General features: G+C 47.3%; 1 protein-coding gene across 1 annotated transcript in view; it reads right to left on the reverse strand.

The window, feature by feature from the left end:
• LOC128829279 (acid-sensing ion channel 2-like) overlaps window positions 1–17,771 on the reverse strand; it is a 357,293-nt gene that overhangs the window by 41,866 nt on the left and 297,656 nt on the right. The window contains exons 4-5 of the mRNA XM_054014616.1: window positions 12,084–12,234; window positions 5,280–5,336 (exon numbers count right to left, since the gene is read on the reverse strand). Coding sequence (XP_053870591.1) covers window positions 5,280–5,336; window positions 12,084–12,234 — 208 coding nt within the window. The remainder of the gene's footprint in view (window positions 1–5,279; window positions 5,337–12,083; window positions 12,235–17,771) is intronic.

Raw genomic sequence — 17,771 nt, forward strand, 5'->3', positions numbered from 1 at the left:
ATGTCTCCTAGGGTGAAGCTGGCAAAACAACTTTCAAAGTTGGTGGGAGTGGTGATGGAGAAAGCTAGTGGATAGCTTAGAGCTTTGGTGCAGATGGATTATGATACACTGGTCAACCACAAAGCCAAGGAGTCACGGTCAAACACATGGAGACTACTGGACCATAGAAACTGAATGAAGACTGGAAAGAGAAAGAAAAGTATCCCAGCTCGGTTGTCGCCCGGACAAACAAGAGCTGCGATCACTGATCAGACACTGAGGCAGGGGCAAAAAGTATGAGATCAGAACAGACACAAACAAAACAGCAGGTGGAACAGGGAATTACGTGATGAACTCAAAGGACAAGACTTGTTGGAACATGGAATGGAAGAACATTATGCCAGTCTGGAGGACATGTGGTAATGATGCACGAGCTGAAAAGATATGAGTGGGAAATCATTGGTCTATGTGAACCAAGATGGGAAGGCAAAGGAGAATTCTCCCACGAGGATATTGACACCGGGAAGAGAAGATGACGGACACCAGGACAGAGTTGCATTAGTGATAAAGCCTAAGCCACGTCTGGCTCTTATAGCATTTAACCTGCTATCTGCTCATATGCTGAAGGTGAGATTCAGAATCAAATCTCATGGAGTTACAATAGTACAATTACACGTGCTGACCTCAGCAGCCCCCAGAACTCGATGAATTTTATAACGCTCTACAGAAAACAATGCCAGAAGTTTCAAGACAAGACGTGTTATGATGATGGGAGATTTTAATGTGAAAGTAGGCTAGGATTGGACTTCCTGCGCTGGAGCAGTAGGCAGATTTGGATTAGGTGAAGAAAACGGGAGAGGAGAAAGGCTGCTAAATTCCTGCCTAAGCAACAATCTGCTGACAATGACCATGGTATTTCCACAAAGCAAGCCGTGGAGGAAGTGGACATGGCTATCACCTGATGGGCAAAAGAAGAAGATGGTAGACTTTGTGCTTGTGAATCACAGATGGAAATCAAATGTGTTGTTGTGCAGATCATTTGTGGCTGATATCAGACCAGATCAAATGTTACTGCTGGCATCAATGAAGTGGAGGCTGACAGCAATCTGAAAAGTGCCAAGAACTGAAATCTATGACATGGGCAAGTTCCAAGAGTCCGACATGAGGAAAGAATGTGCCGGAAAACATCACCTCTCTGGTGAATGAAGAAACGAGCATTGAAGAGGCAAGGAACAGCGTAAAAATGGGATTACAAGAGCGGCTGAACAAGTTTAGGATTACAAGGCCAAGGAGGATAACGGATGAAGTGCTGCAGTTGAGTGACAAGCCCAGGAAGCTGCAGAAGAACAAAAAGGAGGATGTGAGTCTAAGAGCTGAGTACACCAGGCTCACGATGAAGATAAAACCAAAAGTGAAGAGACACAGAAACAACTGGGGTAAGCGAACAATGCAAAGAAGGCGAAGAATAGGCAAAGAGAACGATGACACAGAGGTTGTATCACAAGATATGAGAACTGAGTGGGACATATGAATTGAAGAGGTCAGTGGTAAAGACAAGTGAGAACAAATAATCGAGGACAAACAAGGAAAGAATAAGTGATGGAAAGAATACTTTGAAGAGCTGTACAATGTGTAGAACGTAGTAGAGGAAACAGCCCTGGAGAAGCGTCCCAGCACAAATGAGGGAGAGCAGATGCTGGAATTCTTAGAAGAAGAAGCTAAGATCTTAATAGAATGTTTGAAAAACAAAACGGCACCGAGAAGTGACAAGGTAACTGCGGAGCTGCTCCAAGCAGGTGAGGAACATACGGTAAAGGCAATGCACAAGCTATTCAAGCAGGTCGACAAACAAGAGCAAGTATCCAGCGAACCAGGGAAAGTAATTATAGTATCGATCTACAAAAAAAGGAGATATGAGGGAGTGTGAGAACTGCAGAGGAATCAACGTATTGAGTGTGCCGGGGAAGCATTCACCAAGACGTTGCAGAAGGGGAATGTGGAAGTGGCGCTTTCAGAGGAACTAGCCTGGAAATATAATAGATCAGTTATTTGTGATAAGACAGACACCAGAGAAATACATAGTACACAACCGAACCTGTTACAACCATTTTATAGACTTCAAATGGGCTTTTGATAGCATTTGGCCAAAGTCTTGTGGTAAGATATGAGACTGTACAGCACCCCTGAAAAACTGGTGAAGCTAATAGAGACTGTCTACAGCAAGTCAATGAGGGTGGTGAGAGTAGACAAAAAAGCTGATGGGGTGGTTCAGGACAACCACAGAAGTGAGACAAGGATGCATTCTATCCCTGGATTTGTTCAGCCTAGTACTGGACACAGTGATGGCTGTAGCATTGAGACATGAAATGGGAGGAGTCATGTTATGTGGGAGGACAGTGCATAACCTTGGATATTGACCACACAGCATTGACCAAGGAGGGTTTACAGACAAGGTAGACCAGGAAAGCAGAAAATATGGGTTGAAGATATCCCATCTCCTGGAACTTGAAGGGACCTTGAAAGGTCATTGAGTCCTTCACTAGGCAGGACCAAGTACTGATTTTGCCCCAGACTCCTAAGTGGCCCCCTCAAGGATTGAGCTCATAACCCTGGGTTTAGCAAGCCAATGCTCAAACCACTGAGCTATCCCTCCCCCCCAAAGAGCAAAATGACACCAGTTGGAGGACAAGAGAAAGAGGGAAAGGTAAAACTCAGAGACGAAGAACTAGAACAAGTGGGAAAATGGGTGTGCCTTGGAGGACTGGTTTCAGAGTAGCAGCCGTGTTAGTCTGTATCCGCAAAAAGAACAGGAGTACTTGTGGCACCTTAGAGACTAACAAATTTATTTGAGCATAAGCTTTCGTGGACTACAGCCCACTTCTTCGGAGGACTGGTATCGAAGAAAGGGAAGTATGAAGATGATGTAAAGAGAAGACTCGGATTAGCCACGTATGCATTTGGAAAACTCAGCATGATCTGGGAGGCTAAAGACATTTCAATAAACCAAAAATCAACATATATGAGATATCTGTCACACCGATAGTGCTGTACGGGTCGGAAAACTGCAGTCAGAAGAAAGCCATGACGACAGATTTTGACTGCAGAAATGAAGTGGCTGAGGGGAATACTGAGAATTTCAAGATTGCAGAAAATAAAAAATGAAGAGATAAGAAAACAAGAATAGCTTGTTCTCATTAAAGGTTACAGGAGAATAGACGTGTGTGTGTGTGAGAGAGAGAGAGAGACAGAGCGAGAATGAGGCTTAGCCACTGAACCCTGGTTATAACATTAGCTATGGAGTGTCTCTAAACCAACAGCTATCTGAATCCCTAGGGGTCAGAATATATCTGAGGCCCAGGGTTCAGTTGTCCTAGTTCCCATGGCATGATTTCTGCTCCCGCTGGGTTGGGACTGCTTGGTTTCTAGTGTAATTTATGCATACAAATGTGAACAAGTCAGATCAAGTCTGTACAGAACACATTAGAGTCTGCAATCATGAATAACGTACCCTCCCTTCTCACCAGAGATCTGTAAAATTTCTGTCCCTTCCAGGACATAAAGTTTTATCCAGTTATTTCCAACCGTCCATAAGGAGGCATGTCTCAGAGCTTGGGGAAGCAACGGCAGCTACCATTGGGCGAAGATGCTGTGAAATCCCCTGGGGTCCTATGCTCCACGGCCCCTTTAATAAGTCGTGGCATAATATTTACACAGCGCTGAACATTCTGGAGGAGCTGGGCAGAAGTGCTCTTTTAGTAACATGTCAAGACAAGTTTCAGAGTAGCAGCCGTGTTAGTCTGTATCCGCAAAAAGAACAGGAGTCCTTGTGGCACCTTAGAGACTAACAAATGTATTAGAGCATAAGCTTTCGTGGACTACAGCCCACTTCTTCGGATGCATCTGCTTCTATTACTGTCTGGGCCGGAGTGGGAAGTGGCTGCATGCTGGGACATGGAGAGCACAGATCTGACACAGTCTATATTCATTATTATTTATTTGTATTGGAGTAGTGCCAAGGAGTCCAGTTCTGGACTAAGACCCTGTTGTGCTAGGCTCTGTACATTTTTATTGGTCTTAGGTGTATTATGGTAGCACCGAGGCACCCCAGTCGTAGCTCAGGATCCCACTGTGCTAGGTGGTGTACATTTGTATTGCTATTAGGTGTATTACGGTAGCACCGAGGCACCCCAGTCGTAGCTCAGGATCCCACTGTGCTAGGTGGTGTACATTTGTATTGCTATTAGGTGTATTACGGTAGCACCGAGGCACCCCAGTCGTAGCTCAGGATCCCACTGTGCTAGGTGGTGTACATTTGTATTGCTATTAGGTGTATTACGGTAGCACCGAGGCACCCCAGTCGTAGCTCAGGATCCCACTGTGCTAGGTGGTGTACATTTGTATTGCTATTAGGTGTATTACGGTAGCACCGAGGCACCCCAGTCGTAGCTCAGGATCCCACTGTGCTAGGTGGTGTACATTTGTATTGCTATTAGGTGTATTACGGTAGCACCGAGGCACCCCAGTCGTAGCTCAGGATCCCACTGTGCTAGGTGGTGTACATTTGTATTGCTATTAGGTGTATTACGGTAGTGCCAGGACTCCGTTGTGCTTGAGGTGCCTACTCTTTTCCTATCAGAAGGGAATGTAGCAGGTTTCACCTTCGAAGGCCCCTGCCCCAAGCTTTTGCCAGGTACACGGACACGGGGGAGAATAACATGGTGCCGCTGAGAGCTCCTGCAATCACCTGGGAACAACCCCGGGAACGTGGCCCTTTGCAGCACGTTCGGGTATCTTTAACACCCCCTCCCACCCCCTGAAAGGAAGGCAGAGGGCCCAGCTGAGGCAGGGGGTAGGGGGCGGGCAACACAACAGTGACTGTGTCAGTGGAGTTACACCATCCCATTGGGTGTTTTCTCTATTCGGCCTGCCCCGCAATCCAATTCCCCAGCACGTCCCATGTGCCACTTCCGAACTGTGGCCAAGGGGTCCCCACGGCATGAGAATATGGCGGCCTGTGGTCCTTTATTCTGGCATCTTCAGCTCTAAGCGTGCAGCTTAGAATGGCTCGGAATGAAGTGAGAACGTGATCCTACGGGACTGGAGGAACCTGCATGCAATGACATTTCGGCTGCCGTCAGAAACGGTCCCGTTGCTGCCTTCGCCGGATTAATCCTGGCCCAGTGGGAAAGAGGGTACAGGCAGCTTTGGGGAGTCTGACCCAGCCATTATACTCTGCAAAGAGCCAGGCCGGCCATCCCAAACAGCTCTAACGAGCCGGCGAGCCCCTCCGGTGTACTAACCCAGCGCAGGCTCTGCACACTCCTTATACTGCTCCGGAGTACAGAACGGAGCGTCCCCTGCACAGAAAAGAAACACAAGACAAGAGGGAAACATGTGGAGTCAGAAATCAGAGCACGGTGGAAGGCCAGCGACTACAGCAAGAAGGCAGCTGAATTCATGCATTAGGCAGCCTCTTGTCTGTACACACAGTGCCAATAACGTGGTGCAGGTAAAGAGGCTTACACAGGCAGTGTGCAGCGTAGGGTGAGAGGCAGGGATTGATCTGCACCTGGGCTGCATCTCTCTGGAGATCGCATACTGGAGTTGGCTGTTTCACATATAACATGGGATAAGGGTTTCCCTAGCTAGTCCAGCTTGTCAGCTCCTACAGGTGAGGCTTGGTTAGCCTAGGTTGGTATTTGGATGGGAGATCTCTGAGCATCATTCAGGTGTTGCCGTGTTGCTGATTAAAGAAGTGGCACCTTTTCAGAATTGAAAGAAGGTTGTGGCATGGTGCTATGGATCTGTAAGTGGGTGACATTCCCGAACCTGCTTCTAACGCAGCATGCACACACCAGGGACTTATTGTTAACTTGAAAAACAACAAAACAAATCATAGACCTGAGCCTAAGCTTTCCCCTGAACTTGGCTGTTCTCTTGCAGAGGGCTTTTTCCCTCACTGTTCCTAGTTTCTTCTTCTGCAGAGAGACACTCTGCTATATTGCTGAATTTAACTTAATAGGGCCAATCTGGTCTGGCTGCCAGGCTGAATCAGCAGAAATACCTCTGCCTCTCTGTTCAGAGGTCCTAGGACTTGACACTCGGTTAGAGATGCACTGTGCAGCACTCTTTCTTTGAGATGAGATATTAAAAAAATCCCTGACCATTTGTGGTCATTCATGACCCCACAACACTTTTCACAAGGGTAGGGGGCTGGTAATGACATCCCCTTTGCAGTTTCAATGGGGGCATGGTATCCTCAGTTCCTATGACAAACTATTATGCACTGTTGTGGTGAGTTTTTAATCAGCTTTTGCATTCCGCCCCAGAGGTGTCTGCATTTCTGTGGTGAATTAATTGATCGCAGAGTGTAGTTTGCATCTGGGGCCATAGTCAAATGATATGCATCCCAAAGAGAGTAAGAATAATTTCTGCTTCTTTATTTCCCAATCCCCATTATCCATAAGAACGGCCATAGTGGTTCAGATCACTGGTTCATCTAGCCCAGTATCCTGACTTCCAACGTGACTTGCCACCTGCCTCAGAGGAAATTAACAGAACAGGGCAAGTTTCAAGTGCTCCAACCCCTGTTGTTCAGTCCCAGCTTTTGGCAGTTGTAGGCTTAGGGACAGCCAGAGCATGGGGTTGTGTTCCTGATCTTCTCTTTTTTTGAACCCAGTTGTACTTTGAGCCTGAACAACATCCCCTGGCAATGAGTTCCACAGGTTAACTGTGCATTGTGTGAAAAACTACTTCCTTTTGCTTGTTTTAAACTTGCTGCCTATTAATTTCATTGGGTGACCCCCTAGCTTTCGTGTTATGAGAAGGAATAAATAACACTTCCTTATTTACTTTCTCCGCACCAGTGATGATTTTATAGACCTCTATCATATCCCCCTTAGTCATCTCTTTCCTAAGCTGAACAGTCCCAGTCTTTTTAATCTCTCCTCATATGGAAGCTGTTCCACCCCCTAATCATTTTTGTTGTCTTTCTCTGTACCTTTTCCAATTCTAATATATCTTTTTTGAGATGGGACGACCAGAACTGCACACAGTATTCAAGGTCTGGGTGTACCATGGATTTATATAGAAGCATTATGATATTTTCTATCATATTACCTATCCCTTTCCTAATGGTTCCTAACATTCTGTTTGCTTTTTTGACTGCCGCTGCAGATTGAGTGGATATTTTCAGAGAACTATCCACGAGGACTCCAAGATCTCTTTCTTGAGGTGTGACAGATAATTTAAACATCATCCTTTTTGATGTATACATAGGTCCTGGAACTAGGGGTGCGGGAGATGCTGCTCCCAGGCTTGAAGTGGTTTCCATTATATACAGGGTTTACAGTTTGTTTCAAAGGCTCTCAGCACCCCCACTATACAAATTGTTCCAGCCCCCCCGCATATATAGTTGGGATTAGGTTTTCCAATGCGCATTACTTTGCATTTATCAATACTGAATTTCAACTGCCACTTTGTTGCCCAGTCACCCACTTTTGTGAGATCCCTTTGTAACTCTTCACTGTCTGCTTTGGACTTAACTATCTTGAATAATTTGTGTCATCTGTTTACTCCTTTTTCCAGATCATTTATGAACATGTTGAACAGCGCTGGTCCCAGTACAGATCCATGGGGGATGCCGCTATTTACCTCTCTTCACTGTGAAACTGACCATTTATTCCTACCCTTTATTTCCTATCTTTTAACCAGTTACTGATCCATAAGAGGCCCTTCCCTCTTATCCCATGACTCCTTATTTTGCTTGAGAGTCTTTGGTGGAGGACCATGTCGAAGGCTTTCTGAAAGTTCAAGTACACTATATCCAAAGGATCATCCTTGTCCACATATTTGTTAACCTGCTAAAAAAATTCTAATAGATTAGTGAGGTATGATTTCCCTTTACAAAAGCTGTGTTGACTCTTCCCCAAAAAATCATGTTCATCTATGTGTTTAATAATTCTGTTCTCTACTATTTTCTATCAATTTGCCTGGTACTGAAGTTAGGCTTACTGGCCTGTAATTGCCCAGGATTGCCTCTGCAGCCTTTTTAAAATATAGGGGTTCCATTAGCTATCCTTCAGTCATTTGATACAGAGGCTGATTTAAGCAATAGATTATATACCACAGTCAGTAGTTCTTCAATTTCATATTTGAGTTCCTTCAGAACTCTTGGGTGAATCCCATCTGGTCGTGGTGACTTATTATTGTTTAATTTATCAATTTGTTACAAAACCACGTCTACTGACAGTTCTCAATCTGGGACAGTTCTGTCACCTAAAAGGAATGGCTGAGATGTAGGAATCTCCTTCACATCCTCTGCAGTAAAGACCGATGCAAAGAATTAATTTGGCTTCTCCTCAACAGCCTTGTCTTCCTTGAGTGCTCCTTTCTGGTGTAATTTATGCATACAAATGTGAATAAATCAGATAAAGTCTGTATAGAACACAGTAGAGTCTGCAAAGCTATGTATAAAATGAATAACAAACCCTCAATCATCCAGTGGCCCCACTGATTGTTTGGCAGGCTTCCTGATTCTGAGGGACTTAAACAATTTTTTTGCTGTTAGTTTTTGTATCTTTTGCTAGTTGTTCTTCAAATTCGTTTTTGGCCTTCCTAATTATACTCTTACACTTGACTTGCCAGAGTTTATACTCCCTTCTATTTTCCTCAGTAGGAGTTGACTTCCAATTTTCAAAAGTTTTTGTTTTGTTTTTAACTGCTTCTTTTACTCCGTTATTTAGCTACGGTGGCATTTTTTTGTTGTCCTCTTAGTATTTTTAAGTATCAGGGGGTAGCCGTGTTAGTCTGTATCTACAAAAACAACAAGGAGTCTGGTGGCACCTTAAAGACTAACAGATTTATTTGGGCATAAGCTTTCGTGAGTAAAAACCTCACTTCTTCGGATGCAACAGATAAATCTGTTAGTATTTTTATGTATTTATTTAGGGGATATATAGTTTGAGCCTCTATCCTGGTGGTGTTGTTTTCCATGCAGCTCACAGGCATTTCACTCTTGTGACTGTTCCTTTAAATTTCTGTGTGACTAGCCTCCTCATTTCTGTGTAGTTCCACTTTTTGAAGTTAAATGCTGCTGTGGTGGGTTTCTTTGGTGTTTTCCCCCCCTACAAAGATGTTAACTTTAATTACATTATAGACACAATTACCAAGCAATTTAGCTATATTCACCTCGTGGACCAGATCCTGTGCTCCACTTAGAACTAAATGAAAATAGTTGCCTCTCCCCATGTGGGCTCTAGGACTAGCTGCTCCAAGAAGCTGTCATTAATGGTATCTAGAAATATTATCTCTGCATCCCGTCCTGAGGTGACATGTTCCCAGTTAATGTGGAGATAGTGGAAATCCCCCATTACTATTGGGTTTTCTATTCTGTAGTCTCTCTAATCTCCCTAAGCATTTCACAGTCCCCATCTTTGTCAGGTGGTTGGTAGTATATTCCTACTGTTATATGCTTATTATTCAAGTGTGGAATTTCTATCCAGAGAGGTTCTATGGTACAGTTTGATTCATTTCAGATTTTTACTGTATTTTACTGTATTTGACTCTATGCTTTCTTTAATGGATAGTGCCACTCCATCACCAGTTTGACCTACTGATTTAGTTGGTGTTGGTCTTGCTTTGAGCAGGGGGTTGGACTAGATGACCTCCTGAGGTCCCTTCCAACCCCGATCTTCTATGATACTCTGACATTCCGCTATATTTTGCACCCTGGTATTACTGTGTCCCATTAATTATCATCATTCCACCAAGTTTCTGTGATGCGTTTTATAACAATATCCTCATTTAATACCAGGCATTCACCTATCTTAGTATTTAGACTTCTTGCATTTGTATACAAGCACAGTTAAAATTTGTCAATATTTAGTTAGACTCATAGACTTTAAGGTCAGAAGGGACCATTATGATCATCTAGTCTGACCTCCTGCACAACGCAGGCCACAGAATCTCACCCACCCATTCCTGTAATAAACCCCTAACCTATGTCTGAGTTATTGAAGTCCTCAAATCGTGGTTTAAAGACCTCAAGGTGACTTCATGTGATGTAACTGTATGGGACTCTTTTTCATTTGACTGTTTCTCTTCAGTTCCTACCGGTATTTTATCAACTTCTATCCTCTCCTCTTTCCTGGGTATGGAGCATCCCCTTTCATAAATCCTCCTCTAAGGAATGTCTCTATCCGCATCTGTTGGCTTTCCCCCTGTCCTTAGTTAAAAACTCCTTTACAACCTTTTAAATTTCCATGCCAACAATCTGGTTCTGTTTTGGTTTGGGTGGAGCCCATCCTTTCTCCTTTCCCAAAAGATTCCCCAGTTCCTAATAAACCGAAATCCCTTCTCCCAATACCACTGTCGTCTCATCCATGCATTGAGACCCTGAAGTTCTGGCCCTGCATGTGGAACTGGAAGTGTTTCAGAGAATGACACCTTGAGTGCCTGGACTTTAATCTATTACCTAGCAGCCTAAATTTGGCCTCCAAGACCTCTCTCTTACCGTTCACCTATGTCACTGGTACCTACATGAACCATGACTGCTGGCTTCTCCCCAGCACTGCCCAAAAGTCTGTCTAGATGTCTAAGCGAGATTTGCAACCTTCAATCCTGGCAGGCAATTCACCATGTGGTTCTCCCAGTCCAATAACTATATTTCTAATAGAAACCCAACTATCTATATTTCTAACAATCAAATCCCCCCTCACTATTAGCTAATAATAGTAGTGCTTCCCTAGTGTTTCCGGCTAGTGTTTCCTTTATATGGAGTGATGAATTTTAACCGCAAACACACTCCAGGTTTCTGAGATCCTGCAGGAGCCCTGGGTTCAGAGAGACAGCAACAGCCTTGCAGCCTACTTCGTGTACATGAACTGAGCCTAAGCCCTCTAGGAGTTTCTAGCCTAAACACCTGCTTCAGGCCCCTGGGGTGAAATCCTGGCCCCACTGAAATCAATCGGTGCTTTGGCATTGGCATCAGTGGGGATCAGGAGTCTACCCCGCACTGTAATGACTACTGGGATGCTATGGATAGGGGCAGGAATCTATTAATCTTCCTTGCTAAGCAGAGCCAGTCCGCACCTAGGTGTGATGTCCTACAGGCCTGGATTCTGTGCGGCAGGCGGACCAGTGAGGTTGGGACAAAGGAAATGGTGGTCTCCAACTTTTGTGCTCAATGCTGGACAGTACAGAGTGGGGGTGGAATAAGGCAGCGGTTGAGGCTGGCCAGGAGCCAGTCCTGCTCCAAGGGGACATTCTGCCAGCTGGGGCTCCTGGGAGCACACTGGCCAGGCCCTCTTTCCCACTGCCACACGCTCTAGGCTGGGCAAAATGCCACCACTGCAGCATCTGTACAACATCCAGGAACTGGCCCTAGGCAGGGCGAACCCATGGCGAGTCAGAGGGGCTGTGTTTCTGGCTGCTTTGTGCCACTTGGAGCAGTACAAAGTAGCCGAGCAGAGCCAGGCCTCCAGTGGGATAAATCATGTCTTTCTGTCGTACTGAGTGACAGGAAGAGTGACAGGAAGCAACATAATAATAACGCCTAGCTCTCATCTAGCACTTTCCATCAGTAGATATGAAAGCACTTTACATGGGGGGGGGGAGTCAGTATTATTACCCCCATTTTATCACGGGGGAAACTGAGGCACAGGGAGGGGTACTGACTTGCCCAGGATCACCCAGGAAGTCAGCAGTAGAGCGAGGGTGAGAATTCAACTCTCCTGAGTGCCAGGTCAATGCACATGCCACTAGGCCAGCCTGGTTCCCTTCACAAGCAAGGGCTTTTAAAGATGAACCGTTGGCACGTACACAGCCCCTTCCAAGCGCCGAGCTCGATCCCGCAGCCCTGGCTCACTGTGGAGGCTGCAGACGTCACCATTGAAATGCAGACCCCATCCAGCGCCCGGTGGGAGGCACCAGAGCAAACCCTTGCAGTCCCGAAAAGTACCCTGGGGAGCCCACCCACCACATCAGGGCTTCCAGGTCCCACCTGAGATGATGGGGCTACTGTCCTACTGACAAAACAAGAGCCTAAGGCATCAGCCCAACCACACGCGGTCCGTTCCGTTCCACGCATCCCCACGCAGACTGACCTGGCATGTGGACCATTTTGCAGTTGCAGTTTTCCACAATGTAGCGGGTTTCACAGTCAATCCTGCAAGCCGTGATACTGTAAACAGGGAAAAAGTCTAACCCCACATCCGACGAGCGACACTCGCCCCACGGAGGGGGCAGGTAGGTCAGCTGCAAGAGACAGAAAGAGCCGGCTGTTAGTAGATCACAGGCATCAGCCGCAGCGTAGAAGGCGCTTGGGGAAAGATGTGTGAAGGGGAAGCTTTGCTCTTTAACAGATCCTGGCGGCGAGCAAGGCGCTACGTGTGCGTGTCTCTCTCATTGTGTCGGGCCCTTCGAGATAGAGGAGCCCCACTGGGTGAAGGAGGAGAGCAGGACTGTAATAGCACAATGGCTGTGTTAAGTGGGGACTGAGCGGGAGGCCGACACAGCAGCTAGCCAATGTTAGGAGCATGCACAGTCACTGATGGAGTTTTGTACTGCTAAAGGGGAGTGGGACTTGGGGACTCCACTCTGCTCTGCCAGGGAAGAGACCTAAGTGTAGTGACACATCACAAAACAGAACAGGCAGGCAGGCCTTGGCAGGCAGATCTCCCTTGCTGTGGTGTGGAAGAAACTGGTAGGTTCCCAGAAAAAACCACCCAACCAGCCCAGGAACAATTTCCCAAGAATGGTTTGCTTCGGCGATGCCATTTAGCAGTGGGGGAGCGGAGCTGCCTGGGACTCAGGTAAAAGGCAGCGGACTGCGTTTGCCAAGGTGACTAGAGAGTCTTGGCGCCTCGTGTTTTGGGTGCCCAATTTGAGACCTTTTTAGGGCAGCCAGAGTCACTCATCCCCTTTGACAATGCAGGCCAACAGCCATGCAGCGGTGGGATGGGGTCCTGAACCCCACGTTGGAGGCACTGGGAGCTGTGCTTTAGGGAGGCAGTGTGGCCTAGTGGATGGCGTGTTGGCGCAGGACTCAGGAGGCCTGGATTCTACCCCTGGCCTTGCCACTGCTTTGTTAGGTGACCTTAGACAAGTCACTCTCCCTCCACCCCGAACCCTCCCCCCCCCCGTTCCTTGTGCTTCAGTTTCCCCATCTGTGACCTGGGGATAATGATACTCCCCTGCTCTGCGATCAAGGAATGAACAAACTCTCTCCGAGACAGGAGTTGTTATTATTCCCACCAAAGAGAACAGCTCTGTTATTTTGAAACTGTACAGCGATTCTGAGTGTCTCAGCTTTTGGGGTAAGGCAAGTCGGGTCTGATTCACCGAGGCGCTGAGCTCCCGCAGCTGCCACCGATACCGCACGGCGCCGGGGGAGCCCAGCAGCTTCTGAGAGCCAAATCAGGCGACGAAGAATTCAGGTTCCCAGAATCACTGGGCGCTTTTGAAACTCCTGGCCAATCTCTTGGGGATTTGCAGCCCAGCCTGCTTATAAAACACAGCCTCCTTCTGACACCTGTCCCTGTTTTGCATGAAATTAACCGGTTTTTCAGTGTCTTCAGGAGAATGTTTTTTGAGGGGAGGCTGTTTCTCTCCAGCTCAAGGGCTGTAACAGACTCACATGCTCGGTGGATCAGGCACAAGAGGGGCCCTGTGGGCACACTCAGCGGTGGGCTACAGCTCATGTATCCTGCTGTGTTTAATGGAGTGACTCCTCCCTGCCACGCCTTCTGTTGCTGGGGCTGTCCCATCTAGGGTGACCAGATTTTCAAAGTGAAAAACGGACGGCTGTCCCTGGGGCGTGTGGGGGTGGGGAATAGGGCAGCAGCAGGGGATAGTTTAGGTGGACAGTCAATCAACACCCCCGCCCCTTTCCCCTTCTTCTATGGATCTGACTCTGTACAGGAAGGGCTGGGGACGTATGGGGAGGGTGGTCTGACTGGGAGGCCTAGTGCAGGGTGTCAACCAACCTGGTTCCCCCAAGCACACCTCCTCTCTGGTTACCATCTCAGACCTCGTGCCATGGTGTGCCTCAGGACAGAACCCTGTAATTCTCCCATCCCAGACTGGGTCCGGGCTGTATCGCCCGTGATCATGCACCAGGTCTGACTTATGTCCCGTTCTGGGACAATGAAAGTGGTACCCAGTGACCAGACAGCCACCTTAAAGCAAGGCATCACTTCTCCAAACAAAAGCATTTCAGAGAAAACCAGATTGTAAAACAATAAACCAGACTACAGGCACATCTAGCATACCAGGTGTCTAACCGTCTTCCACATGGAGATCCTGAGAGGTCTAAGCTACCTATAGACCCCAGACTGCTAGGATCCCTCTGGCAGAATCTGTTCCCTTAATCACAAACCATTTCTCTCTTAGCCTTGGGCGAGAGAATCCTTTAACAGCTGTTCCTTTGGTCACCCCCTTCACAGGAATCAAGTCCCTTTCTGGCCTTTTAACCTGTTAGTTCCCAGCACTGGCAGAACAAGGCTTGTAGCTTGTTGGAGACAAGATATAGGATCTTCGAAGCTAAACAGCTTCTTGTAATTGGCGCCTAAGAGTTTGTTCAGAGGTTGCTTATCTGGATCCAGTGTACTGCTTTCCTCCCCTCCCCCTTATTAAGCTAGAACAACACATTCACACAGGAAACTCTTATAACTCAATAGACAATAACTTCCCCTCACGGACCAGATCATTCCGTTATTACATCTCAATAGGTGATTACATAGCTGGGCCACACCCCTACTGCAGGGTGGGTCAAGTGTCATCACCTGAGAGGCCTGGGGGCTGGGGCAGCCCCTGTGGACAGTTTCACTTCTCCAGGAGCTCCTTCAGGTGACCACTTTGCAGAGGTTACAGAAAACTCAATGAGGCACTGGGGTTGGTAACCCTGACAGGGAGCAAGGACGTCACTAGACACCCTGTTCCCATCAGCATGAGGGGAGGACTGGAAGGGCTCCCTACAGCACTGATCTCTGCTGCTCCTTCATCAAGCAGAAGCAGCGACTGTGGAGTGGTGCACAACAGCGGCTGAGTATTCTGTCTTGCCAGGTCTGGGAGCAAGGGAGTATCAAACCCAGGTCTTGTCATATTTCGAGGACTGGGTAAGAATTGCAAGCACCACTTCAAATGTCAGGGGGTTTCCTGGTCCTGCTTGCAAGCTAGGGTTCTTTAGAGAAATATGAGATGATTAATAGCAGTCAGCCTAGACTAAGATGGGTTGTGCCTCTCTGTTTTCTGGGGAGCAGCCTGTTTTGTCTCATGCTGTTTTGGGTTCTTGTGTGTTATCATTCTGATTTCTGAGAAATAAAGTGTTGTGTTGCAACCTTCCAGCAAGAGTATTCTATGTTTTTATCGAATTTCTCCGATGGTGTGCCATGAAACATAGCAGGTCTCTTGTGCAGGAGTTCAGAGCAGTAAGTAACCACAGACCCACCAGTCCCGCAGCATCACCTGGCTTTGTTAACTCACTAAACTTATTGCCTCTTGGGAGAGCAGTCTGTAGTGTTTAGGTGCAATTCCTGGATGGGCTAAATTCCTGACAAAATCCTTCCTGTAGCCATAAAGATCTAAGTAAGTTTTAAAATGAATCTTTACTCCTTGTCATCATGACAGTATCTCTGGATGATAGTTGATGTTTCTTGTACAGCAGCTGTGAGATGGAAGGCAGCGTCCTGATGAATCCCGCGCTTTCGGGGTTTTGTGTCATGAGAAATTACAGATAGTACTACAAGGGGAAATTCATGCACGGCAGTAAGCTGACAGATTCTCTCAGGTGGTTATAAATTTTATGACTCTGTGTGGATCAGAAAATGCACAGGCAGGGCCCTGCTTGGGAGAGGAGAGTGCCCATGGTATGGAATATGCCCAGAGGTCAGGACTGCATATGTCTTGAAAGAAGGAGCATATTTTGGAGCGTTTAAAGCCCATAAAACCCCTTTCCCAAGTGCTTTCTGGCATGCAGCTGCTTTAGATTTTGATGAAAGTGTTCCCATTTCTGCCCCTTTGGCTGATAGTCGTGCTAGGGGTCAGACGGTGATTGGAATTGGACTGTGCAACCCAGTCAGTTCCAGTGATGTGGATTCCACCTACATCTTGCACTGTTTTTTCCCCCTGGCTGTTTCCAACTGCTGCAAGAGCTCTGTGGATCCACACACCCTTTTAGGGGCCTTCACTCTTCCCTGCTCACTTCCAATCCAAGGTTTTCCTGACGGGTTAAGCAATGCTGTTTAATGCCCTAACCTAGCAAAGCACAGAACATCCTCAATTCCAATGGGATCTGAGGTTGCTCAGGACTTTGAAGGAGGCACTCAGCGTGACCCAGCAGAAAGCCCTGAATACTGAATAGGGTCTGACTCATTCCCCATGTCCATTATGAACCTCACAATTGGATTCAAGACTAGATTCTTTTCCGCAGCTCTTCATGATGTTACGTTTCAGAGCACAGCTGGACAACCCAAAGCCTGGGGAATTTCAGGGGCTACTAGGACCATGGTGACTGCTCTATTTAATTTGGTGTCATGGGCAAGTATCTCAGTGGTAGCAGATGACAGAACAAGGAGCAATGGTCTCAAGTCGCGGTGGGGGAGGTCTAGGTTGGATAGTAGGAAAAACTTTTTCACTAGGAGGGTGGTGGAGCACTGGAATGGGTTCCCTAGGGAGGTGGTGGAATCTCCTTCCTTAGAGTTTTTTAAGGTCAGGCTTGACAAAGCCCTGGCTGGGATGATTTAGTTGGGGTTGGTCCTGCTTTGAGCAGGGGGTTGGACTAGATGATCTCCTGAGGTCCCTTCCAACCCTGATATTCTATGATTCTATGATGCTATCCCGAATGAGGCACTTTCCCTGGATGTACTGGCCCGATTCTGATTTCAGTTCTAGTGGTTCATCTATTAGGTATTTATTTATAGGCTCACCATTGTAGCAACTGAGCACCTGTGAGGGCAGCAGTATTATTCCCAGTTAGTAGATGGGGAAACTGAGGCCCAGAGAGGCAAAATGACTTGTCCGAGATCATGCTGCAAGTCAGTGGCAGAGCTGCAAAGCACATCCGGCTCTCCGGACTTCCAGATCATCCTTTATTGGGTTATTTCTTCCTGCTGCCCCCTGAGATCTTTGCTCTGTGCACAGAGAACACACCAGGGGAATGCCAGAGGTGGGGGGAGGGAGAAGCCATGTCCAGCAGGATGCTTGGCTGCTCAGTTCAGTTGCTCCTGGTAGTATGAGGCCAGTAGGGTAGTGAAACGCCCACAGGCTGTAATCTTTGGCCAGGATCCTGAACACCTGTAAGAGAGTTGGCAGCTGCGTGGGTGATCCTGGCCCTGGCCTGCAGGAAATGGGGCCATTACGGAAGCTGGTGAGCACAGAGAGGGGTAAAATATAAAGGGCTCCCAGCAGAGACAAGCTGGAATGAAATTCTCTTTGTGAAAAACCCTGTGGAAACAAGCCGGAAACACCGAAGCAGCCGCTAAGGACAGGGAAATGGAGCTGCTGGAAAAAGCGTTACCAGCTGGAAAGGGAGCCAGCGCATTTTTTCAAGGCAGCTGGGGAAGCGGAGGACTCAGGCTGGGCAGGCCTTGGCCAGCTCTGCAATGCATCCCTGCCTTGCCCTGTAGTTCGTGGGCCTGCACAAACACAGCTCCTCCAGTGTACCTCACTTGAGATTCCCAGTCCTTCCCGGCTGCTCCAGGGTCCTTGCGCAGCCCTGGCCGATCCCCTACCTAACTAAGAGGTGATTCCAGGCTACGCTCCAGCAGATTTTGGTGAGCAAATCCATTTTCCCA

The sequence above is a fragment of the Malaclemys terrapin genome, chromosome 25 (genome assembly GCF_027887155.1).
Source record: "Malaclemys terrapin pileata isolate rMalTer1 chromosome 25, rMalTer1.hap1, whole genome shotgun sequence".
NCBI classification, from domain to species: Eukaryota; Metazoa; Chordata; order Testudines; family Emydidae; genus Malaclemys; species Malaclemys terrapin.